We start from the raw sequence: 25,601 nt of genomic DNA, 5'->3' as shown, positions 1-25,601 counted from the left end.
CGAGGGGCTGAATGGCCTCTTCCTGTTCCTGTGTAACAGGCTCGAGGGGCTGAATGGCCTCCTCCTGTTCCTGTGTAACAGGCTCGAGGGGCTGAATGGCCTCCTCCTGTTCCTGTGTAACAGACTCGAGGGGCTGAATGGTCTCCTCCTGTTCCTGTGTAACAGACTCGAGGGGCTGAATGGCCTCCTTCTGTTCCTGTGTAACAGACTCGAGGGGCTGAATGGCCTCCTTCTGTTCCTGTGTAACAGGCTCGAGGGGCTGAATGGGGCTCCTCCTGTTCCTGTGTAACAGACTCGAGGGGCTGAATGGCCTCCTTCTGTTGCTGTGTAACAGACTCGAGGGGCTGAATGGTCTCCTCCTGTTCCTGTGTAACAGACTCGAGGGGCTGAATGGCCTCCTTCTGTTCCTGTGTAACAGACTCGAGGGACTGAATGGGCCTCCTCCTGTTCCTGTGTAACAGGCTCGAGGGGCTGAATGGTCTCCTCCTGTTCCTGTGTAACAGGCTCGAGGGGCTGAATGGTCTCCTCCTGTTCCTGTGTAACAGGCTCGAGGGGCTGAATGGTCTCCTCCTGTTCCTGTGTGACAGACTAGAGGGGCTGAATGGCCTCCTCCTGTTCCTGTGTAACAGGCTCGAGGGGCTGAATGGCCTCCTCCTGTTCCTGTGTGACAGACTCGAGGGGCTGAATGGGGCTCCTCCTGTTCCTGTGGAGCAGACTCGAGGGGCTGAATGGGGCTCCTCCTGTTCCTGTGTAACAGGCTCGAGGGGCTGAATGGCCTCCCCCTGTTCCTGTGTAACAGGCTCAAGGGGCTGAATGGTCTCCTCCTGTTCCTGTGTGACAGACTCGAGGGGCTGAATGGGGCTCCTCCTGTTCCTGTGTAACAGGCTCGAGGGGCTGAATGGGCCTCCTCCTGTTCCTGTGTAACAGACTCAAGGGGCTGAATGGGCCTCCTCCTGTTCCTGTGTGACAGACTCGAGGGGCTGAATGGGCCTCCTCCTGTTCCTGTGTAACAGACTCGAGGGGCTGAATGGCCTCCTCCTGTTCCTGTGTAACAGACTCGAGGGGCTGAATGGCCTCCTCCTGTTCCTGTGTTCCCACTGACGAGTTAAATTTGATTGCATGGGGCTTCTTTGCCCACCTTGATCAAATTCCTCTGTTTGAGGCCTTGGACGTGGTGGACACCAAGTTGAGGTTAATCGATTCAGATTAAGGGCCTGGCTGGGGTCCGGAACGCTGGGCGGGCAGGGTGGGTGTGGGGTATTGGGGACTGTCCCCCTTCAGCTCCCCCGGACCTCACGCCCAGCCCCCACAGACCCCCGCCCAGCCCCACCCTGACCCCTCCGCCCTGCACAGACCCCTGCCCAGCCCCCACAGACCCCCGCCCAGCCCCCACAGACCCCCGCCCAGCCCCACCCTGACCCCTCCGCCCTGCACAGACCCCTGCCCAGCCCCCACAGACCCCCGCCCAGCCCCCACAGACCCCCGCCCAGCCCCACCCTGACCCCTCCGCCCTGCACAGACCCCTGCCCAGCCCCCACAGACCCCCGCCCAGCCCCACCCTGACCCCTCCGCCCTGCACAGACCCCTGCCCAGCCCCCACAGACCCCCGCCCAGCCCCCACAGACCCCCGCCCAGCCCCCACAGACCCCCGCCCAGCCCCCACAGACCCCCGTCCAGCCCCACCCTGACCCCTCCGCCCTGCACAGACCCTAACGCAGCAGCACTTACATGTCGAGTAAAATAGTAAAAACTCATCATCATGACGAAGATCATGGCCACCATGGAGAAACGGGACGGCACCACCAGTGATCTGTGGAAACAAACAGGCGTGAGGACAATCCCCATCACCAGGCTCTGGGTCAGACGGTCAGGGTCAGACGGTCAGGGTCAGACGGTCAGGGTCAGACAGTCAGGGTCAGACGGTCAGGGTCAGTCAGTCAGGGTCAGACAGTCAGGGTCAGTCAGTCAGGGTCATCACGGTGAGTCAGTCAGGGTCAGACAGTCAGGGTCAGTCAGTCAGGGTCAGACAGTCAGGGTCAGTCAGTCAGGGTCAGACAGTCAGGGTCAGACAGTCAGGGTCAGTCAGTCAGGGTCAGACAGTCAGGGTCAGACAGTCAGGGTCATCACGGTGAGTCAGTCAGGGTCAGACAGTCAGGGTCAGTCAGTCAGGGTCAGACAGTCAGGGTCAGTCAGTCAGGGTCAGACAGTCAGGGTCAGACGGTCAGGGTCTGTCAGTGAGTGTCAGACAATCAGGGTCAGACAGTCAGGGTCAGTCAGTCAGTGTCAGTCAGGGTCAGACAGTCAGGGTCAGTCAGTCATGGTCAGACAGTCAGGGTCAGTAGGGTCAGACAGTCAGGGTCAGTCAGACGGTCAGGGTCAGACAGTCAGGGTCCGACAGTCGGGGTCAGTCAGTGAGGATCAGACAGTCAGGGTCAGTCAGTCAGTCAGTCAGGGTCAGTCAGTCAGGGTCAGACAGTCAGGGTCCGACAGTCAAGGTCAGACAGTCTGGGTCAGTCAGTCAGGGTCAGACAGTCAGGGTCAGTCAGTCAGGGTCAGACAGTCAGGGTCAGTCAGTCAGGGTCAGTCAGTCAGGGTCAGACAGTCACGGTCAGACAATCAGGGTCAGACAGTCAGGGTCAGTCAGTCAGGGTCAGACAGTCAGGGTCAGACAGTCAGGGTTAGAGAGTCAGGGTCAGTCAGTCAGGGTCAGTCAGTCAGGGTCAGACAGTCAGGGTCAGACAGTCAGGGTCAGTCAGTCAGGGTTACACAGTCAGGGTCAGAGATGGTCAGTCAGTCAGGGTCAGACAGTCAGGGTCAGACAGTCAGGGTCGGTCAGTCAGGGTCGGTCAGTCAGGGTCAGACAGTCAGGGTCAGACAGTCAGGGTCCGACAGTCAGTCAGGGTCAAACAGTCAAGGTCAGTCAGTCAGGTTCAGACAGTCAGTGTCAGTCAGTCAGGGTCAGACAGTCAGGGTCAGTCAGTCAGTATCAGACAGTCAGGGTCCGACAGTCAAGGTCAGACAGTCTGGGTCAGTCAGTGAGGGTCAGACAGTCTGGGTCAGTCAGTCAGCGTCAGACAGTCTGGATCGGTCGGTCTGGATTGGTCAGTCTGGATCGGTCAGTCAGGGTCGGTCAGTCTGGATCGGTCGGTCTGGATTGGTCAGGCAGGGTCAGACAGTCTGGATCGGTCAGTCAGGGTCAGACAGTCTGGATCGGTCAGTCAGTGTCAGACAGTCTGGATCGGTCAGTCAGGGTCAGTCAGTCAGGATCCATCAGTCTGTCAGGGTCAGACAGTCAGGGTCAGACAGTCAGGATCAGACAGTCAGGATCAGACAGTCAGGGTCAGTCAGTCAGGGTCCGACAGTCAAGGTCAGACAGTCTGGGTCAGTCAGTGTGCGTCAGACAGTCAGGGTCAGACAGTCAGGGTCAGTCAGTCAGGATCAGACAGTCAGGATCAGACAGTCAGGGTCAGTCAGTCAGGGTCCGACAGTCAAGGTCAGACAGTCTGGGTCAGTCAGTGTGTGTCAGACAGTCAGGGTCAGACAGTCGGGGTCAGACAGTCAGGGTCAGTCAGTCAGGGTCAGACAGTCAGGGTCAGAGAGGGTCAGTCAGTCAGGGTCAGTCAGTCAGGGTCAGACAGTCAGTCTCAGACAGTAGGGTCAGACAGTCAGGGTCAGTCAGTCAGGGTTAGACAGTCAGGGTCAATCAGTCAGGGTCAGTCAGTCAGGGTCAGAGAGTCACGCTCAGACAATCAGGGTCAGACAGTAGGATCAGACAGTCAGGCTCAGTCAGTCAGGGTCAGACAGTCAGGGTCAGACAGTCAGGGTCAGAGAGGGTCAGTCAGTCAGGGTCAGACAGTCAGGGTCAGACAGTCAGGCTCAGTCAGTCAGGGTCAGACAGTCAGGGTCAGACAGTCAGGGTTAGACAGTCAGGGTCAGAGAGGGTCAGACAGTCAGGGTCAGTCAGTCAGGGTCAGAAAGTCAGGGTCGGTCAGTCAGGGTCGGTCAGTCAGGGTCGGTCAGTCAGGGTCAGACAGTCAGGGTCAGACAGTCAGTGTCGGTCAGTCAGGGTCGGTCAGTCAGGGTCAGACAGTCAGGGTCAGACAGTCAGGATCGGTCAGTCAGGGTCGGTCAGTCAGGGTCAGACAGTCAGGGTCAGTCAGTCGGGGTCAGTCAATCGGGGTCAGTCAGTCGGGGTCAGTCAGTCAGTGTGAGATATTCAGGGTCAGACAGTCAGGGTCGGTCAGGGTCAGACAGTCAGGGTCAGCCAGTCATGGTCAGTCAGTCAGGGTCAGAGAGTCACGGTCAGACAATCAGGGTCAGTCAGTCAGGGTCAGACAGTCAGGGTCAGTCAGTCAGGGTCAGACAGTCAGGGTCAGACAGTCAGGGTTAGACAGTCAGGGTCAGAGAGGGTCAGACAGTCAGGGTCAGACAGTCAGGGTCAGTCAGTCAGGGTCAGAAAGTCAGGGTCGGTCAGTCAGGGTCGGTCAGTCAGGGTCGGTCAGTCAGGGTCAGACAGTCAGGGTCAGACAGTCAGTGTCGGTCAGTCAGTGTCGGTCAGTCAGGGTCAGACAGTCAGGGTCGGTCAGTCAGGGACAGACAGTCAGGGTCAGACAGTCAGGGTCGTTCAGTCAGGGTCGGTCAGACAGTGTCAGTCTGTCAGGGTCAGTCTGTCAGGGTCAGTCAGTCAGGGTCAGACAGTCAGGGTCAGTCAGTCAGGGTCATCACGGTCAGTCAGTCAGGGTCAGACAGTCAGGGTCAGTCAGTCAGTCAGTCAGGGTCAGAGAGTCAGGGTCAGACAATCAGGATCAGACAGTAGTGTCAGACAGTCAGGGTCAGACAGTAGGGTCATTCAGTCAGGGTCAGTCAGTCAGGGTCAGACAGTCAGGGTCAGACAGTCAGTGTCAGTCAGTTAGGGTCAGACAGTCAGGATCAGTCAGTCAGGGTCAGACAGTCAGGGTCAGACAGTTAGGGTCAGACAGTCAGGATCAGTCAGTTAGGGTCAGACAGTCAGGATCAGTCAGTCAGGGTCAGACAGTCAGGATCAGTCAGTCAGGGTCGGTCAGTCAGGGTCGGTCAGTCAGGGTCAGACAGTCAGTGTCAGTCAGTTAGGGTCAGACAGTCAGGATCAGTCAGTCAGGGTCAGACAGTCAGGGTCAGACAGTCAGGGTCAGACAGTCAGGGTCGGTCAGTCAGGGTCGGTCAGACAGTCAGGGTCAGTCAGTCAGGGTTAGACAGTCAGGGTCAGACAGTCAGGCTCAGTCAGTCAGGGTCAGACAGTCAGGGTCGGTCAGTCAGGGTCGGTCAGACAGTCAGGGTCAGTCAGTCAGGGTTAGACAGTCAGGGTCAGAAAGTCAGGGTCAGTCAGTCAGGGTCGGTCAGTCAGGGTCGGTCAGTCAGGGTCAGACAGTCAGTGTCAGTCAGTTAGGGTCAGACAGTCAGGATCAGTCAGTCAGGGTCAGACAGTCAGGGTCAGACAGTCAGGGTCAGACAGTCAGGGTCGGTCAGTCAGGGTCGGTCAGACAGTCAGGGTCAGTCAGTCAGGGTTAGACAGTCAGGGTCAGACAGTCAGGCTCAGTCAGTCAGGGTCAGACAGTGAGGGTCAGACAGTCAGGATCAGTCAGTCAGGGTCAGACAGTCAGGGTCAGTCAGTCAGGGTCAGTCAGTCAGGGTCAGACAGTCAGGGTCGGTCAGTCAGGGTCGGTCAGACAGTCAGGGTCAGTCAGTCAGGGTTAGACAGTCAGGGTCAGACAGTCAGGCTCAGTCAGTCAGGGTCAGACAGTCAGGGTCAGACAGTAGGGTCAGTCAGTCAGAGTTAGACAGTCAGGGTCAGACAGTCAGGGTCAGACAGTCAGGGTCAGACAGTAGGGTCAGTCAGTCAGGGTTAGTCAGTCAGGGTCAGACAGTCAGGGTCAGACAGTCAGGGTCAGACAGTCAGGGTCAGACAGTAGGGTCAGTCAGTCAGGGTTAGTCAGTCAGGGTCAGACAGTCAGGGTCAGACAGTCAGGGTCAGACAGTCAGTGTCAGTCAGGCAGGGTCAGACAATCTGGATCGGTCGATCTGGATTGGTCAGGCTGGATCGGTCAGTCAGGGTCAGACAGTCTGGATCGGTCAGTCAGGGTCAGACAGTCTGGATCGGTCAGTCAGGGTCAGACAGTCTGGATCGGTCGGTCTGGATCGGTCAGTCTGGATTGTTCAGTCAGGATCCATCAGTCTGTCAGGGTCAGACAGTCAGGGTCAGACGGTCAGGGTCAGACGGTCAGGGTCAGACGGTCAGGGTCTGTCAGTCAGGGTCAGACAGTCAGGGTCAGTCAGTCAGGGTCAGTCAGTCGGGGTCAATCAGTCGGGGTCAGTCAGTCAGGGTCAGATAGTCAGGGTCTGTCAGGGTCAGTCGGTCAGGGTCAGAGAGTCACGGTCAGACACTCGGGGTCAGACAGTAGGGTCAGTCAGTCAGGGTCAGTCAGTCAGGGTATGTCAGGGTCAGTCGGTCAGGGTCAGTCAGTCACGGTCAGACACTCAGGGTCAGACAGTAGGATCAGTCAGTCAGGGTTAGACAGTCAGGGTCAGTCAGTCAGGGTCAGTCAGTCAGAGTCAGTCTGGATCGTTCGTTCTGGATTGGTCAGTTTGGATCAGTCAGTCAGAGTCAGTCAGGCAGGGTCAGACAGTCTGCATCGGTCAGTCAGGATCAGACGGTCTGGATCGGTCAGTCTGGATCAGTCAGTCAGTCAGGGTCAGTCAGTCAGGGTCAGTCAGGCAGGGTCAGACAGTCTGGATCGGTTGGTCTGGATTGGTCAGTCTGGATCGGTCAGTCAGGGTCAGACAGTCTGGATCGGTCGGTCTGGATTGGTCAGTCTGGATCGGTCAGTCAGGGTCAGTCAGGCAGGGTCAGACAGTCTGGATCGGTCAGTCAGGGTCAGACAGTCTGGATCGGTTGGTCTGGATCGGTCAGTCTGGATTGGTCGCTCTGGATCGGTCAGTCAGGGTCGGTCAGTCTGGATCGATCGGTCTGGATTGGTCAGTCAGGGTCAGACAGTCAGGGTCAGTCACTCAGGATCCATCAGTCTGTCAGGGTCAGTCAGTCAGGGTCAGACAGTCTGGGTCAGACAGTCAGGGTCAGTCAGTCAGGATCAGACAGTCAGGGTCAGTCAGTCAGGGTTCGACAGTCAAGGTCAGACAGTCTGGGTCAGACAGTGAGGTTCAGACAGTCAGGGTCAGTCAGTCAGGGTCAGACAGTCGGGGTCAGACAGTCAGGGTCAGTCAGTCAGGGTCCGACAGTCAAGGTCAGACAGTCTGGGTCAGTCAGTGAGGGTCAGACAGTCAGGGTCAGACATTCAGGGTCAGACAGGATCAGACAGTCAGGGTCAGTCAGTCAGGGTCAGACAGTCAGGGTCAGAGAGGGTCAGTCAGTCAGTCAGGATCCATCAGTCGGGGTCAGTCAGTCAGGGTCAGTCAGTCAGGGTCAGACAGTCAGGGTCAGACAGTAGGGTCAGTCAGTCAGGGTCAGACAGTCAGGGTCAGTCAGTCAGGGTCAGAAAGTCAGGGTCAGTCAGTCAGGGTCAGACAGTCAGTGTCGGTCAGTCAGGGTCAGACAGTAGGTTCAGTCAGTCAGGATTAGACAGTCAGGGTCAGAGAGTTAGGGTCAGTCAGTCAGGGTCAGACAGTCAGGGTCAGACAGTCAGGGTCAGACAGTCAGGGTCAGAGAGGGAGGGTCAGACAGTCTGGATTGGTCGGTCTGGACCGGTCAGTCAGGGTCAGACAGTCTGGATCGGTCAGTCAGGGTCAGACAGTCTGGATCGGTTGGTCTGGATCGGTCGGTCAGGGTCGGTCGGTCTAGAACCGGTCAGTCAGGGTCAGACAGTCTGGATCGGTCAGTCAGGGTCAGACAGTCTGGATCGGTTGGTCTGGATCGGTCGGTCAGGGTCGGTCGGTCTGGACCGGTCAGTCAGGGTCGGTCGGTCTGGATCGGTCGGTCTGGATCGGTCAGTCAGGGTCGGTCGGTCTGGATCGGTCGGTCAGGATCGGTCAGTCAGGATCGGTCGGTCTGGATCGGTCAGTCAGGGTCGGTCGGTCAGGTTCGGTCGGTCTGGATCGGTCGGTCTGGGTCGGTCTGGATCGGTCAGTCAGGATCGGTCGGTCTGGATCGGTCAGTCAGGGTCGGTCTGGATCGGTCGGTCTGGATCGGTCGGTCAGGGTCGGTCGGTCTGGATCGGTCGGTCTGGATCGGTCAGTCAAGGTCGGTCAGTCTGGATCGGTCGGTCTGGATCGGTCAGTCAGGGTCGGTCGGTCTGGATCGGTCGGTCTGGATCGGTCGGTCAGGGTCGGTCGGTCTGGATCGGTCGGTCTGGATCGGTCAGTCAAGGTCGGTCAGTCTGGATCGGTCGGTCTGGATCGGTCAGTCAGGGTCGGTCGGTCTGGATCGGTCGGTCAGGGTCGGTCGGTCTGGATCGGTCGGTCTGGATCGGTCGGTCAGGGTCGGTCGGTCTGGATCGGTCGGTCAGGGTCGGTCGGTCTGGATCGGTCGGTCTGGATCGGTCGGTCAGGGTCGGTCGGTCTGGATCGGTCGGTCAGGGTCGGTCAGGGTCGGTCTGGATCGGTCGGTCAGGGTCGGTCGGTCAGGATCGGTCGGTCTGGATCGGTCGGTCTGGATCGGTCGGTCTGGATCGGTCGGTCAGGGTCGGTCGGTCAGGATCGGTCGGTCTGGATCGGTCGGTCAGGGTCGGTCGGTCAGGATCGGTCGGTCTGGATCGGTCGGTCTGGATCGGTCGGTCTGGATCGGTCGGTCAGGGTCGGTCAGTCATGGTCGGTCGGTCTGGATCGGTCGGTCTGGATCGGTCGGTCAGGGTCGGTCGGTCTGGATCGGTCGGTCTGGATCGGTCGGTCAGGATCGGTCGGTCTGGATCGGTCGGTCTGGATCGGTCGGTCAGGATCGGTCGGTCTGGATCGGTCGGTCTGGATCGGTCGGTCTGGATCGGTCGGTCAGGGTCGGTCGGTCTGGATCGGTCGGTCTGGATCGGTCGGTCTGGATCGGTCGGTCAGGGTCGGTCGGTCAGGATCGGTCGGTCTGGATCGGTCGGTCAGGATCGGTCGGTCAGGGTCGGTCGGTCAGGATCGGTCGGTCTAGATCGGTCGGTCAGGATCGGTCGGTCAGGGTCGGTCGGTCTGGATCGGTCAGTCAGGGTCGGTCTGGATCGGTCGGTCAGGATCGGTCGGTCAGGATCGGTCCGTCAGGGTCGGTCGGTCTGGATCGGTCGGTCTGGATCGGTCGGTCTGGATCGGTCAGTCAGGGTCGGTCAGTCTGGATCGGTCGGTCTGGATCGGTCAGTCAGGGTCAGTCGGTCAGGGTCGGTCGGTCTGGATCGGTCAGTCAGGGTCAGTCGGTCAGGGTCGGTCGGTCTGGATCGGTCAGTTAGGGTCAGTCGGTCAGGATCGGTCAGTCAGGGTCGGTCTGGATCGGTCGGTCAGGATCGGTCAGTCAGGGTCGGTCGGTCTGGATCGGTCGGTCTGGATCGGTCAGTCAGGGTCGGTCTGTCTGGATCGGTCGGTCTGGATCGGTCAGTCAGGGTCGGTCAGTCTGGATCGGTCGGTCTGGATCGGTCAGTCAGGGTCAGTCGGTCAGGGTCGGTCGGTCTGGATCGGTCGGTCTGGATCGGTCAGTCAGGGTCAGTCGGTCAGGGTCGGTCGGTCTGGATCGGTCGGTCAGGGTCGGTCGGTCAGGGTCGGTCGGTCTGGATCGGTCGGTCTGGACCGGTCGGTCTGGGTCGGTCGGTCTGGATCGGTCGGTCTGGATCGGTCGGTCAGGGTCGGTCAGGGCCGGTCGGTCTGGATCGGTCGGATCGGTCGGTCTGGATCGGTCGGTCAGGGTCGGTCAGGGCCGGTCAGGGCCGGTCGGTCTGGATCGGTCGGTCTGGACCGGTCGGTCTGGGTCGGTCGGTCTGGATCGGTCGGTCTGGGTCGGTCGGTCTGGATCGGTCGGTCTGGATCGGTCGGTCAGGGTCGGTCAGGGCCGGTCGGTCTGGATCGGTCGGATCGGTCGGTCTGGATCGGTCGGTCAGGGTCGGTCGGTCTGGATCGGTCAGTCAGGGCCGGTCGGTCTGGATCGGTCAGTCAGGGTCGGTCAGGGCCGGTCGGTCTGGATCGGTCGGTCAGGGTCGGTCAGGGCCGGTCGGTCTGGATCGGTCGGTCAGGGTCGGTCAGGGCCGGTCGGTCTGGATCGGTCGGTCTGGATCGGTCGGTCTGGATCGGTCGGTCTGGATCGGTCGGTCTGGATCGGTCGGTCTGGATCGGTCGGTCTGGATCGGTCGGTCTGGATCGGTCGGTCAGGGTCGGTCGGTCTGGATCGGTCGGTCTGGATCGGTCGGATCGGTCGGTCAGGGTCGGTCGGTCTTGATCGGTCGGTCTGGATCGGTCGGTCTGGATCGGTCAGTCTGGATCGGTCGGTCTGGATCGGTCGGTCTGGATCGGTCAGTCTTGATCGGTCGGTCTGGATCGGTCGGTCTTGATCGGTCGGTCTGGATCGGTCGGTCAGGATCGGTCGGTCTGGATCGGTCGGTCTGGATCGGTCGGTCAGGATCGGTCGGTCTGGATCGGTCGGTCAGGGTCGGTCGGTCAGGGTCGGTCGGTCAGGGTCGGTCGGTCTGGGTCAGTCGGTCTGGATCGGTCGGTCTGGATCGGTCGGTCAGGGTCGGTCGGTCTGGATCGGTCGGTCTGGATCGGTCGGTCAGGATCGGTCGGTCTGGATCGGTCGGTCTGGATCGGTCAGTCAGGGTCGGTCGGTCTGGATCGGTCGGTCAGGGTCGGTCGGTCTGGATCGGTCGGTCTGGATCGGTCGGTCAGGATCGGTCGGTCTGGATCGGTCGGTCTGGATCGGTCAGTCAGGGTCGGTCGGTCTGGATCGGTCGGTCAGGGTCGGTCGGTCTGGATCGGTCGGTCTGGATCGGTCGGTCTGGATCGGTCGGTCAGGGTCGGTCGGTCTGGATCGGTCGGTCAGGGTCGGTCGGTCTGGATCGGTCGGTCTGGATCGGTCGGTCTGGATGGGTCGGTCTGGATCGGTCGGTCTGGATCGGTCGGTCTGGATCGGTCGGTCTGGATCGGTCGGTCGGTCTGGATCGGTCGGTCAGGGTCGGTCGGTCTGGATCGGTCGGTCTGGATCGGTCGGTCAGGGTCGGTCGGTCTGGATCGGTCGGTCAGGATCGGTCGGTCAGGGTCGGTCGGTCTGGATCGGTCGGTCAGGGTCGGTCGGTCTGGGTCGGTCGGTCTGGATCGGTCGGTCTGGATCGGTCGGTCTGGGTCGGTCAGTCTGGATCGGTCAGTCAGGGTCGGTCGGTCTGGATCGGTCGGTCTGGGTCGGTCGGTCAGGGTCGGTCGGTCTGGGTCGGTCAGTCTGGATCGGTCGGTCTGGATCGGTCGGTCTGGGTCGGTCGGTCAGGGTCGGTCGGTCTGGATCGGTCGGTCTGGATCGGTCGGTCTGGGTCGGTCGGTCTGGGTCGGTCAGTCTGGATCGGTCGGTCTGGATCGGACGGTCAGGGTCGGTCGGTCTGGATCGGTCGGTCTGGATCGGTCGGTCTGGATCGGTCGGTCTGGATCGGTCGGTCAGGGTCGGTCGGTCAGGGTCGGTCGGTCTGGATCGGTCGGTCTGGATCGGACGGTCAGGGTCGGTCGGTCTGGATCGGTCGGTCTGGATCGGTCGGTCTGGATCGGTCGGTCGGTCTGGGTCGGTCGGTCAGGGTCGGTCGGTCTGGATCGGTCGGTCTGGATCGGTCGGTCTGGGTCGGTCGGTCTGGGTCGGTCAGTCTGGATCGGTCGGTCTGGATCGGACGGTCAGGGTCGGTCGGTCTGGATCGGTCGGTCTGGATCGGTCGGTCTGGGTCGGTCGGTCAGGGTCGGTCGGTCTGGATCGGTCGGTCTGGATCGGTCGGTCTGGGTCGGTCGGTCTGGGTCGGTCAGTCTGGATCGGTCGGTCTGGATCGGACGGTCAGGGTCGGTCGGTCTGGATCGGTCGGTCTGGATCGGTCGGTCTGGATCGGTCGGTCTGGATCGGTCGGTCAGGGTCGGTCGGTCAGGGTCGGTCGGTCTGGATCGGTCGGTCTGGATCGGACGGTCTGGATCGGTCGGTCTGGATCGGTCGGTCTGGATCGGTCGGTCTGGATCGGTCGGTCGGTCTGGGTCGGTCGGTCAGGGTCGGTCGGTCTGGATCGGTCGGTCTGGATCGGTCGGTCAGGGTCGGTCGGTCTGGATCGGTCGGTCAGGATCGGTCGGTCAGGATCGGTCGGTCTGGATCGGTCAGGATCGGTCGGTCAGGATCGGTCGGTCTGGATCGGTCGGTCAGGATCGGTCGGTCTGGATCGGTCGGTCAGGGTCGGTCGGTCTGGATCGGTCGGTCTGGATCGGTCGGTCAGGATCGGTCGGTCTGGATCGGTCGGTCAGGGTCGGTCGGTCTGGATCGGTCTGGATCGGTCGGTCTGGATCGGTCGGTCAGGGTCGGTCAGGGTCGGTCTGGATCGGTCGGTCAGGGTCGGTCAGGGTCGGTCTGGATCGGTCGGTCAGGGTCGGTCGGTCAGGGTCGGTCGGTCAGGATCGGTCGGTCTAGATCGGTCGGTCAGGATCGGTCGGTCAGGGTCGGTCAGGGTCGGTCTGGATCGGTCGGTCAGGGTCGGTCGGTCTGGATCGGTCGGTCTGGATCGGTCAGTCAGGATCGGTCGGTCTGGATCGGTCGGTCTGGATCGGTCGGTCAGGGTCGGTCGGTCTGGATCGGTCGGTCTGGATCGGTCGGTCTGGATCGGTCGGTCAGGGTCGGTCGGTCAGGATCGGTCGGTCTAGATCGGTCGGTCAGGATCGGTCGGTCAGGGTCGGTCAGGGTCGGTCTGGATCGGTCGGTCAGGGTCGGTCGGTCTGGATCGGTCGGTCTGGATCGGTCAGTCAGGATCGGTCGGTCTGGATCGGTCGGTCTGGATCGGTCGGTCAGGGTCGGTCGGTCTGGATCGGTCGGTCAGGATCGGTCGGTCTGGATCGGTCGGTCTGGATCGGTCGGTCTGGATCGGTCGGTCTGGATCGGTCGGTCTGGATCGGTCGGTCTGGATCGGTGGGTCTGGGTCGGTCGGTCTGGATCGGTCGGTCTGGATCGGTCGGTCTGGATCGGTCGGTCAGGATCGGTCGGTCTGGATCGGTCGGTCTGGATCGGTCGGTCAGGATCGGTCGGTCAGGGTCGGTCGGTCTGGATCGGTCGGTCTGGATCGGTCGGTCAGGATCGGTCGGTCTGGATCGGTCGGTCAGGATCGGTCGGTCTGGATCGGTCGGTCTGGATCGGTCGGTCAGGATCGGTCGGTCAGGGTCGGTCGGTCTGGATCGGTCGGTCTGGATCGGTCGGTCAGGATCGGTCGGTCTGGATCGGTCGGTCAGGATCGGTCGGTCTGGATCGGTCGGTCTGGATCGGTCGGTCTGGATCGGTCGGTCAGGGTCGGTCGGTCAGGATCGGTCGGTCTGGATCGGTCTGGATCGGTCGGTCAGGGTCGGTCGGTCAGGATCGGTCGGTCTGGATCGGTCGGTCAGGATCGGTCGGTCTGGATCGGTCTGGATCGGTCGGTCTGGATCGGTCGGTCTGGATCGGTCGGTCAGGATCGGTCGGTCTGGATTGGTCGGTCTGGATCGGTCGGTCTGGATCGGTCGGTCAGGGTCAGTCGGTCTGGGTCGGTCGGTCTGGATCGGTCGGTCTGGATCGGTCGGTCAGGGTCGGTCGGTCGGAATCGGTCGGTCTGGATCGGTCGGTCTGGATCGGTCGGTCAGGATCGGTCGGTCAGGATCGGTCGGTCTGGATCGGTCGGTCTGGATCGGTCGGTCTGGATCGGTCGGTCAGTCTGGATCGGTCGGTCTGGATCGGTCGTTCAGGGTCGGTCGGTCTGGATCGGTCGGTCTGGATCGGTTGGTCAGGGTCGGTCGGTCTGGATCGGTCGGTCTGGATCGGTCGGTCTGGATCGGTCGGTCAGGATCGGTCGGTCTGGATCGGTCGGTCTGGATCGGTCGGTCAGGATCGGTCGGTCTGGATCGGTCAGTCAGGGTCGGTCGGTCTGGATCGGTCAGTCAGGGTCGGTCGGTCTGGATCGGTCGGTCTGGATCGGTCGGTCTGGATCGGTCAGTCAGGGTCGGTCGGTGTGGATCGGTCGGTCTGGATGGGTCGGTCTGGATCGGACGGTCAGGGTCGGTCGGTCTGGATCGGTCGGTCTGGATCGGTCGGTCAGGGTCGGTCGGTCTGGATCGGTCTGGATCGGTCGGTCTGGATCGGTCGGTCAGGGTCGGTCAGGGTCGGTCTGGATCGGTCGGTCAGGGTCGGTCAGGGTCGGTCTGGATCGGTCGGTCAGGGTCGGTCGGTCAGGGTCGGTCGGTCAGGATCGGTCGGTCTAGATCGGTCGGTCAGGATCGGTCGGTCAGGGTCGGTCAGGGTCGGTCTGGATCGGTCGGTCAGGGTCGGTCGGTCTGGATCGGTCGGTCTGGATCGGTCGGTCAGGATCGGTCGGTCTGGATCGGTCGGTCTGGATCGGTCGGTCAGGGTCGGTCGGTCTGGATCGGTCGGTCAGGATCGGTCGGTCTGGATCGGTCGGTCTGGATCGGTCGGTCAGGATCGGTCGGTCTGGATCGGTCGGTCTGGATCGGTCGGTCAGGATCGGTCGGTCTGGATCGGTCGGTCTGGATCGGTCGGTCTGGATCGGTCGGTCTGGATCGGTCGGTCAGGATCGGTCGGTCAGGATCGGTCGGTCTGGATCGGTCGGTCTGGATCGGTCGGTCAGGGTCGGTCGGTCTGGATCGGTCGGTCTGGATCGGTCGGTCTGGATCGGTGGGTCTGGATCGGTCGGTCTGGATCGGTCGGTCTGGATCGGTCGGTCAGGATCGGTCGGTCTGGATCGGTCGGTCTGGATCGGTCGGTCAGGATCGGTCGGTCAGGATCGGTCGGTCTGGATCGGTCGGTCAGGATCGGTCGGTCTGGATCGGTCGGTCAGGGTCGGTCGGTCTGGATCGGTCGGTCTGGATCGGTCGGTCTGGATCGGTGGGTCTGGGTCGGTCAGGGTCGGTCGGTCTGGATCGGTCGGTCTGGATCGGTCGGTCAGGATCGGTCGGTCTGGATCGGTCGGTCAGGATCGGTCGGTCTGGATCGGTCGGTCTGGATCGGTCGGTCAGGATCGGTCGGTCAGGATCGGTCGGTCTGGATCGGTCGGTCAGGATCGGTCGGTCTGGATCGGTCGGTCTGGATCGGTCGGTCAGGATCGGTCGGTCAGGGTCGGTCGGTCTGGATCGGTCGGTCTGGATCGGTCGGTCAGGATCGGTCGGTCTGGATCGGTCGGTCAGGATCGGTCGGTCTGGATCGGTCGGTCTGGATCGGTCGGTCTGGATCGGTCGGTCAGGGTCGGTCGGTCAGGATCGGTCGGTCTGGATCGGTCTGGATCGGTCGGTCAGGGTCGGTCGGTCAGGATCGGTCGGTCTGGATCGGTCGGTCAGGATCGGTCGGTCTGGATCGGTCTGGATCGGTCGGTCTGGATCGGTCGGTCTGGATCGGTCGGTCAGGATCGGTCGGTCTGGATCGGTCTGGATTGGTCGGTCTGGATCGGTCGGTCTGGATCGGTCGGTCTGGATCGGTCGGTCTGGATCGGTCTGGATTGGTCGGTCTGGATCGGTCGGTCTGGATCGGTCGGTCAGGGTCAGTCGGTCTGGGTCGGTCGGTCTGGATCGGTCGGTCAGGGTCGGTCGGTCGGAATCGGTCGGTCTGGATCGGTCGGTCTGGATCGGTCGGTCAGGATCGGTCGGTCTGGATCGGTCGGTCTGGATCGGTCGGTCTGGATCGGTCGGTCAGTCTGGATCGGTCGGTCTGGATCGGTCGTTCAGGGTCGGTCGGTCTGGATCGGTCGGTCTGGATCGGTCGGTCAGGGTCGGTCGGTCTGGATCGGTCGGTCTGGATCGGTCGGTCTGGATCGGTCGGTCAGGATCGGTCGGTCTGGATCGGTCGGTCTGGATCGGTCGGTCAGGATCGGTCGGTCTGGATCGGTCAGTCAGGGTCGGTCGGTCTGGATCGGTCGGTCTGGATCGGTCAGTCAGGGTCGGTCGGTCTGGATCGGTCGGTCTGGATCGGTCGGTCAGGGTCGGTCGGTCTGGATCGGTCGGTCTGGGTCGGTCGGTCTGGATCGGTCGGTCTGGATCGCTCGGTCTGGATCGGTCGGTCTGGGTCGGTCGGTCTGGATCGGTCGGTCTGGGTCGCTCGGTCTGGATCGGTCGGTCTGGGTCGGTCGGTCTGGATCGGTCGGTCTGGGTCGGTCGGTCCGGATCGCTCGGTCTGGATCGCTCGGTCTGGATCGGTCGGTCTGGGTCGCTCGGTCTGGATCGCTCGGTCTGGATCGGTCGGTCTGGATCGCTCGGTCTGGATCGCTCGGTCTGGATCGGTCGGTCTGGGTCGGTCGGTCTGGATCGGTCGGTCTGGATCGGTCGGTCTGGGTCGGTCGATCTGGATCGGTCGGTCAGGGTCGGTCGGTCTGGATCGGTCGGTCAGGGTCGGTCGGTCTGGATCGGTCGGTCTGGATCGGTCGGTCTGGATCGGTCGGTCTGGGTCGGTCAGTCAGGATCGGTCGGTCTGGATCGGTCGGTCTGGATCGGTCAGTCAGGGTCGGTCGGTCTGGATCGGTCGGTCTGGATCGGTCGGTTAGGATCGGTCGGTCTGGATCGGTCGGTCTGGATCGGTCGGTCTGGATCGGTCAGTCAGGGTCGGTCGGCCTGGATCGGTCGGTCTGGATCGGTCGGTCTGGATCGATCGTTCTGGATCGGTCGGTCTGGATCGGTCGGCCTGGATCGGTCGGTCAGGGTCGGTCGGTCAGGGTCGGTCGGTCTGGATCGGTCGGTCTGGATCGGTCGGTCTGGATCGGTCAGTCAGGGTCGGTCGGTCTGGATCGGTCGGTCAGGATCGGTCGGTCTGGGTCGGTCGGTCTGGATCGGTCAGTCAGGGTCGGTCGGTCTGGATCGGTCAGTGTGGATCGGTCGGTCAGGATCGGTCAGTCAGGGTCGGTCTGGATCGGTCGGTCAGGATCGGTCGGTCTGGATCGGTCAGTCAGGGTCGGTCGGTCTGGATCGGTCGGTCTGGATCGGTCTGTCTGGATCGGTCGGTCTGGATCGGTCAGTCAGGGTCGGTCAGTCTGGATCGGTCGGTCTGGATCGGTCAGTCAGAGTCAGTCGGTCAGAGTCGGTCGGTCTGGATCGGTCAGTGAGGGTCAGTCGGTCAGGGTCGGTCAGTCAGGGTCGGTCTGGATCGGTCGGTCAGGATCGGTCGGTCTGGATCGGTCAGTCATGGTCGGTCGGTCTGGATCGGTCGGTCTGGATCGGTCAGTCAGGGTCGGTCAGTCTGGATCGGTCGGTCTGGATCGGTCGGTCTGGATTGGTCGGTCAGGGTCAGTCGGTCAGGGTCGGTCGGTCTGGATCGGTCGGTCTGGATCGGTCAGGGTCGGTCGGTCTGGATCGGTCGGTCTGGATCGGTCGGTCTGGATCGGTCAGTCAGGGTCGGTCAGTCTGGATCGGTCGGTCAGGGTCGGTCGGTCAGGGTCGGTCTGGATCGGTCGGTCTGGATCGGTCGGTCTGGATCGGTCGGTCTGGATCGGTCAGTCTGGATCGGTCAGTCAGGGTCGGTCGGTCTGGATCGGTCGGTCTGGATCGGTCGGTCTGGATCGGTCGGTCTGGATCGGTCAGTCTGGATCGGTCGGTCTGGATCGGTCAGTCTGGATCGGTCGGTCTGGATCGGTCGGTCAGGGTCGGTCAGTCAGGGTCGGTCGGTCTGGATCGGTCGGTCAGGGTCGGTCTGGATCGGTCGGTCTGGATCGGTCAGTCTGGATCGGTCGGTCTGGATCGGTCAGTCTGGATCGGTCAGTCTGGATCGGTCGGTCAGGGTCGGTCAGTCAGGGTCGGTCGGTCTGGATCGGTCGGTCAGGGTCGGTCGGTCTGGATCGGTCAGTCAGGGTCGGTCAGTCTGGATCGGTCAGTCTGGATCGGTCAGTCTGGATCGGTCGGTCAGGGTCGGTCGGTCTGGATCGGTCGGTCTGGATCGGTCAGTCTGGATCGGTCAGTCTGGATCGGTCGGTCCGGATCGGTCGGTCAGGGTCGGTCGGTCTGGATCGGTCAGTCATGGTCGGTCGGTCTGGATCGGTCGGTCAGGATCGGTCAGTCTGGATCGGTCGGTCTGGATCGGTCGGTCTGGATCGGTCAGTCTGGATCGGTCGGTCGGGATCGGTCGGTCAGGTCGGTCAGTCTGGATCGGTCAGTCTGGATCGGTCGGTCAGGGTCGGTCGGTCTGGATCGGTCGGTCTGGATCGGTAAGTCTGGATCGGTCGGTCAGGTTCGGTCGGTCTGGATCCGTCGGTCAGGGTCGGTCAGTCTGGATCGGTCAGTCAGGGTCGGTCGGTCTGGATCGGTCAGTCAGGATCGGTCAGTCAGGGTCGGTCAGTCAGGATCGGTCAGTCAGGGTCGGTCGGTCTGGATCGGTCAGTCAGGGTCGGTCAGTCAGGGTCGGTCAGTCAGGATCGGTCAGTCAGGGTCGGTCGGTCTGGATCGGTCAGTCAGGATCGGTCAGTCAGGATCGGTCAGTCAGGGTCGGTCAGTCAGGATCGGTCAGTCAGGGTCGGTCGGTCTGGATCGGTCAGTCAGGGTCGGTCAGTCAGGGTCGGTCAGTCAGGGTCGGTCAGTCAGGATCGGTCAGTCAGGGTCGGTCGGTCTGGATCGGTCTGTCAGGATCGGTCAGTCAGGGTCAGTCAGTCAGGGTCGGTCGGTCTGGATCGGTCAGTCAGGGTCGGTCGGTCTGGATCGGTCAGTCAGGATCGGTCGGTCAGGGTCAGTCGGTCTGGATCGATCGGTCAGGGTCGGTCGGTCTGGATCGGTCAGTCAGGGTCGGTCGGTCTGGATCGGTCGGTCAGGACCGGTCGGTCAGGATCGGTCGGTCTGGATCGGTCGCTCAAGATCGGTCGGTCAGGATCGGTCGGTCTGGGTCGGTCGGTCTGTATCGGTCGGTCTGGATCGGTCGGTCAGGATCGGTCGGTCTGGATCGGTCGGTCAGGATCGGTCGGTCAGGATCGGTCGGTCTGGATCGGTCGGTCTGGATCGGTCAGTCAGGGTCGGTCGGTCTGGATCGGTCGGTCTGGATCGGTCAGTCAGGGTCGGTCGGTCTAGATCGGTCAGTCAGGGTCGGTCAGTCAGGGTCGGTCGGTCTGGATCGGTCGGTCAGGGTCGGTCGGTCTGGATCGGTCGGTCTGGATCGGTCGGTCAGGGTCGGTCGGTCTGGATCGGTCAGTCAGGGTCGGTCGGTCTGGATCGGTCGGTCAGGGTCGGTCAGTCAGGGTCGGTCGGTCTGGATCGGTCGATCAGGGTCGGTCGGTCTAGATCGGTCGGTCTGGATCGGTCGGTCAGGGTCGGTCGGTCTGGATCGGTCGGTCTGGATCGGTCGGTCAGGGTCGGTCAGTCTGGATTGGTCAGTCTGGATCGGTCAGTCTGGATCGGTCGGTCTGGATCGGTCGGTCAGGGTCGGTCGGTCTGGATCGGTCGGTCTGGATCGGTCGGTCAGGGTCGGTCGGTCAGGGTCGGTCGGTCTGGATCGGTCGGTCTGGATCGGTCGGTCAGGGTCGGTCGGTCTGGATCGGTCAGTCAGGGTCGGTCGGTCTGGATCGGTCGGTCAGGGTCGGTCAGTCAGGGTCGGTCGGTCTGGATCGGTCGATCAGGGTCGGTCGGTCTAGATCGGTCGGTCTGGATCGGTCGGTCAGGGTCGGTCGGTCTGGATCGGTCGGTCTGGATCGGTCGGTCAGGGTCGGTCAGTCTGGATTGGTCAGTCTGGATCGGTCAGTCAGGGTCGGTCAGTCTGGATCGGTCGGTCTGGATTGGTCGGTCTGGATCGGTCGGTCAGGGTCGGTCGGTCTGGATCGGTCGGTCTGGATCGGTCGGTCTGGATTGGTCGGTCTGGATCGGTCGGTCAGGGTCGGTCGGTCAGGATCGGTCAGTCAGGGTCGGTCGGTCTGGATTGGTCGGTCTGGATCGGTCGGTCAGGGTCGGTCGGTCTGGATCGGTCGGTCTGGATCGGTCGGTCTGGATCGGTCGATCAGGGTCGGTCAGTCAGGGTCGGTCGGTCTGGATCGGTCGGTCTGGATCGGTCAGTCAGGGTCGGTCTGGATCGGTCGGTCAGGATCGGTCGGTCTGGATCGGTCAGTCAGGGTCGGTCGGTCTGGATCGGTCGGTCTGGATCGGTCTGTCTGGATCGGTCGATCTGGATCGGTCGGTCAGGGTCGGTCGGTCTGGATCGGTCGGTCAGTCAGGGTCGGTCTGGATCGGTCGGTCAGGATCGGTCGGTCTGGATCGGTCAGTCATGGTCGGTCGGTCTGGATCGGTCGGTCTGGATCGGTCAGTCAGGGTCGGTCAGTCTGGATCGGTCGGTCTGGATCGGTCGGTCTGGATTGGTCGGTCAGGGTCAGTCGGTCAGGGTCGGTCGGTCTGGATCGGTCGGTCTGGATCGGTCAGGGTCGGTCGGTCTGGATCGGTCGGTCTGGATCGGTCGGTCTGGATCGGTCAGTCAGGGTCGGTCAGTCTGGATCGGTCGGTCAGGGTCGGTCGGTCAGGGTCGGTCTGGATCGGTCGGTCTGGATCGGTCGGTCTGGATCGGTCGGTCTGGATCGGTCAGTCTGGATCGGTCAGTCAGGGTCGGTCGGTCTGGATCGGTCGGTCTGGATCGGTCGGTCTGGATCGGTCGGTCTGGATCGGTCAGTCTGGATCGGTCGGTCTGGATCGGTCAGTCTGGATCGGTCGGTCTGGATCGGTCGGTCAGGGTCGGTCAGTCAGGGTCGGTCGGTCTGGATCGGTCGGTCAGGGTCGGTCTGGATCGGTCGGTCTGGATCGGTCAGTCTGGATCGGTCGGTCTGGATCGGTCAGTCTGGATCGGTCAGTCTGGATCGGTCGGTCAGGGTCGGTCAGTCAGGGTCGGTCGGTCTGGATCGGTCGGTCAGGGTCGGTCGGTCTGGATCGGTCAGTCAGGGTCGGTCAGTCTGGATCGGTCAGTCTGGATCGGTCAGTCTGGATCGGTCGGTCAGGGTCGGTCGGTCTGGATCGGTCGGTCTGGATCGGTCAGTCTGGATCGGTCAGTCTGGATCGGTCGGTCCGGATCGGTCGGTCAGGGTCGGTCGGTCTGGATCGGTCAGTCATGGTCGGTCGGTCTGGATCGGTCGGTCAGGATCGGTCAGTCTGGATCGGTCGGTCTGGATCGGTCGGTCTGGATCGGTCAGTCTGGATCGGTCGGTCGGGATCGGTCGGTCAGGTCGGTCAGTCTGGATCGGTCAGTCTGGATCGGTCGGTCAGGGTCGGTCGGTCTGGATCGGTCGGTCTGGATCGGTAAGTCTGGATCGGTCGGTCAGGGTCGGTCGGTCTGGATCGGTCGGTCAGGGTCGGTCAGTCTGGATCGGTCAGTCAGGGTCGGTCGGTCTGGATCGGTCAGTCAGGATCGGTCAGTCAGGGTCGGTCAGTCAGGATCGGTCAGTCAGGGTCGGTCGGTCTGGATCGGTCAGTCAGGGTCGGTCAGTCAGGGTCGGTCAGTCAGGATCGGTCAGTCAGGGTCGGTCGGTCTGGATCGGTCAGTCAGGATCGGTCAGTCAGGATCGGTCAGTCAGGGTCGGTCAGTCAGGATCGGTCAGTCAGGGTCGGTCGGTCTGGATCGGTCAGTCAGGGTCGGTCAGTCAGGGTCGGTCAGTCAGGGTCGGTCAGTCAGGATCGGTCAGTCAGGGTCGGTCGGTCTGGATCGGTCTGTCAGGATCGGTCAGTCAGGGTCAGTCAGTCAGGGTCGGTCGGTCTGGATCGGTCAGTCAGGGTCGGTCGGTCTGGATCGGTCAGTCAGGATCGGTCGGTCAGGGTCAGTCGGTCTGGATCGATCGGTCAGGGTCGGTCGGTCTGGATCGGTCAGTCAGGGTCGGTCGGTCTGGATCGGTCGGTCAGGACCGGTCGGTCAGGATCGGTCGGTCTGGATCGGTCGCTCAAGATCGGTCGGTCAGGATCGGTCGGTCTGGGTCGGTCGGTCTGTATCGGTCGGTCTGGATCGGTCGGTCAGGATCGGTCGGTCTGGATCGGTCGGTCAGGATCGGTCGGTCAGGATCGGTCGGTCTGGATCGGTCGGTCTGGATCGGTCAGTCAGGGTCGGTCGGTCTGGATCGGTCGGTCTAGATCGGTCGGTCAGGATCGGTCGGTCTGGATCGGTCGGTCAGGATCGGTCGGTCAGGGTCGGTCGGTCTGGATCGGTCAGTCAGGGTCGGTCGGTCTAGATCGGTCAGTCAGGGTCGGTCAGTCAGGGTCGGTCGGTCTGGATCGGTCGGTCAGGGTCGGTCGGTCTGGATCGGTCGGTCTGGATCGGTCGGTCAGGGTCGGTCGGTCTGGATCGGTCAGTCAGGGTCGGTCGGTCTGGATCGGTCGGTCAGGGTCGGTCAGTCAGGGTCGGTCGGTCTGGATCGGTCGATCAGGGTCGGTCGGTCTAGATCGGTCGGTCTGGATCGGTCGGTCAGGGTCGGTCGGTCTGGATCGGTCGGTCTGGATCGGTCGGTCAGGGTCGGTCAGTCTGGATTGGTCAGTCTGGATCGGTCAGTCAGGGTCGGTCAGTCTGGATCGGTCGGTCTGGATCGGTCGGTCAGGGTCGGTCGGTCTGGATCGGTCGGTCTGGATCGGTCGGTCAGGGTCGGTCGGTCAGGGTCGGTCGGTCTGGATCGGTCGGTCTGGATCGGTCGGTCAGGGTCGGTCGGTCTGGATCGGTCAGTCAGGGTCGGTCGGTCTGGATCGGTCGGTCAGGGTCGGTCAGTCAGGGTCGGTCGGTCTGGATCGGTCGATCAGGGTCGGTCGGTCTAGATCGGTCGGTCTGGATCGGTCGGTCAGGGTCGGTCGGTCTGGATCGGTCGGTCTGGATCGGTCGGTCAGGGTCGGTCAGTCTGGATTGGTCAGTCTGGATCGGTCAGTCAGGGTCGGTCAGTCTGGATCGGTCGGTCTGGATTGGTCGGTCTGGATCGGTCGGTCAGGGTCGGTCGGTCTGGATCGGTCGGTCTGGATCGGTCGGTCTGGATTGGTCGGTCTGGATCGGTCGGTCAGGGTCGGTCAGTCAGGGTCGGTCGGTCTGGATTGGTCGGTCTGGATCGGTCGGTCAGGGTCGGTCGGTCTGGATCGGTCGGTCTGGATCGGTCGGTCTGGATCGGTCGATCAGGGTCGGTCAGTCAGGGTCGGTCGGTCTGGATCGGTCGGTCTGGATCGGTCAGTCAGGGTCGGTCGGTCAGGGTCGGTCGGTCTGGATCGGTCTGGATCGGTCGGTCTGGATCGGTCGGTCTGGATCGGTCGGTCAGGGTCGGTCGGTCTGGATCGGTCGTTCTGGGTCGGTCGGTCTGGATCGGTCGGTCTGGATCGGTCGGTCTGGATCGGTCGGTCTGGATCGGTCAGTCAGGGTCGGTCGGCCAGGATCGGTCGGTCTGGATCGGTCGGCCTGGATCGGTCGGCCTGGATCGGTCGGTCAGGATCGATCGTTCTGGATCGGTCAGTCTGGATCGGTCGGTCTGGATCGGTCGTTCTGGGTCGGTCGGTCTGGATCGATCGTTCTGGATCGGTCAGTCTGGATCGGTCAGTCTGGATCGGTCGGTCAGGATCGGTCGGTCTGGATCGGTCGGTCAGGATCGGTCGGTCTGGATCGGTCGGTCTGGATCGGTCGGTCTGGATCTGTCGGTCTGGATCGGTCAGTCTGGATCGGTCGGTCTGGATCGGTCCGTCAGGGTCGGTCGGTCTGGATCGGTCAGTCAGGGTCGGTCGGTCTGGATCGGTCAGTCTGGATCGGTCGGTCAGGATCGGTCAGTCAGGGTCGGTCTGGATCGGTCGGTCAGGATCGGTCGGTCTGGATCGGTCAGTCAGGGTCGGTCGGTCTGGATCGGTCGGTCTGGATCGGTCGGTCTGGATCGGTCAGTCAGGGTCGGTCAGTCTGGATCGGTCGGTCTGGATCGGTCAGTCAGAGTCAGTCGGTCAGAGTCGGTCGGTCTGGATCGGTCAGTGAGGGTCAGTCGGTCAGGGTCGGTCGGTCAGGATCGGTCAGTCAGGGTCGGTCTGGATCGGTCGGTCAGGATCGGTCGGTCTGGATCGGTCAGTCATGGTCGGTCGGTCTGGATCGGTCGGTCTGGATCGGTCAGTCAGTGTCGGTCAGTCTGGATCGGTCGGTCTGGATCGGTCGGTCTGGATCGGTCGGTCAGGGTCAGTCGGTCAGGGTCGGTCGGTCTGGATCGGTCGGTCTGGATCGGTCAGGGTCGGTCGGTCTGGATCGGTCGGTCTGGATCGGTCGGTCTGGATCGGTCAGTCAGGGTCGGTCAGTCTGGATCGGTCGGTCAGGGTCGGTCTGGATCGGTCAGTCTGGATCGGTCGGTCTGGATCGGTCGGTCTGGATCGGTCAGTCTGGATCGGTCAGTCAGGGTCGGTCGGTCTGGATCGGTCGGTCTGGATCGGTCGGTCTGGATCGGTCAGTCTGGATCGGTCGGTCTGGATCGGTCAGTCTGGATCGGTCGGTCTGGATCGGTCGGTCAGGGTCGGTCAGTCAGGGTCGGTCGGTCTGGATCGGTCGGTCAGGGTCGGTCTGGATCGGTCGGTCTGGATCGGTCAGTCTGGATCGGTCGGTCTGGATCGGTCAGTCTGGATCGGTCAGTCTGGATCGGTCGGTCAGGGTCGGTCAGTCAGGGTCGGTCGGTCTGGATCGGTCGGTCAGGGTCGGTCGGTCTGGATCGGTCAGTCAGGGTCGGTCAGTCTGGATCGGTCAGTCTGGATCGGTCAGTCTGGATCGGTCGGTCAGGGTCGGTCGGTCTGGATCGGTCGGTCTGGATCGGTCAGTCAGGGTCAGACAGTCTGGATCGGTTGGTCTGGATCGGTCGGTCTGGATCGGTCGGTCTGGATCGGTCGGTCTGGATCGGTCAGTCAGGGTCGGTCAGTCTGGATCGGTCGGTCAGGGTCGGTCTGGATCGGTCAGTCTGGATCGGTCGGTCTGGATCGGTCGGTCTGGATCGGTCAGTCTGGATCGGTCAGTCAGGGTCGGTCGGTCTGGATCGGTCGGTCTGGATCGGTCGGTCTGGATCGGTCAGTCTGGATCGGTCGGTCTGGATCGGTCAGTCTGGATCGGTCGGTCTGGATCGGTCGGTCAGGGTCGGTCAGTCAGGGTCGGTCGGTCTGGATCGGTCGGTCAGGGTCGGTCTGGATCGGTCGGTCTGGATCGGTCAGTCTGGATCGGTCGGTCTGGATCGGTCAGTCTGGATCGGTCAGTCTGGATCGGTCGGTCAGGGTCGGTCAGTCAGGGTCGGTCGGTCTGGATCGGTCGGTCAGGGTCGGTCGGTCTGGATCGGTCAGTCAGGGTCGGTCAGTCTGGATCGGTCAGTCTGGATCGGTCAGTCTGGATCGGTCGGTCAGGGTCGGTCGGTCTGGATCGGTCGGTCTGGATCGGTCAGTCTGGATCGGTCAGTCTGGATCGGTCTGTCCGGATCGGTCGGTCAGGGTCGGTCGGTCTGGATCGGTCAGTCATGGTCGGTCGGTCTGGATCGGTCGGTCAGGATCGGTCGGTCTGGATCGGT

The 25,601-nt window shown here is 62.4% G+C and overlaps 1 protein-coding gene across 1 annotated transcript in view; it reads right to left on the bottom strand.

The window, feature by feature from the left end:
• adcy3a (adenylate cyclase 3a) overlaps positions 1-25,601 on the bottom strand; it is a gene marked incomplete at its 5' end in the record, with an annotated part of 276,081 nt that overhangs the window by 29,772 nt on the left and 220,708 nt on the right. The window contains one exon of the mRNA XM_070873493.1: positions 1,729-1,810. Within this exon, the coding sequence (XP_070729594.1) occupies positions 1,729-1,810 (82 nt within the window). The remainder of the gene's footprint in view (positions 1-1,728; positions 1,811-25,601) is intronic.

This window comes from Pristiophorus japonicus, unplaced genomic scaffold (genome assembly GCF_044704955.1).
Source record: "Pristiophorus japonicus isolate sPriJap1 unplaced genomic scaffold, sPriJap1.hap1 HAP1_SCAFFOLD_493, whole genome shotgun sequence".
Classification (NCBI taxonomy): Eukaryota; Metazoa; Chordata; class Chondrichthyes; family Pristiophoridae; genus Pristiophorus; species Pristiophorus japonicus.
The sequence above is the reverse complement of the archived record's forward strand: the minus strand, read 5'-3'. Positions and strand labels throughout refer to the sequence as shown.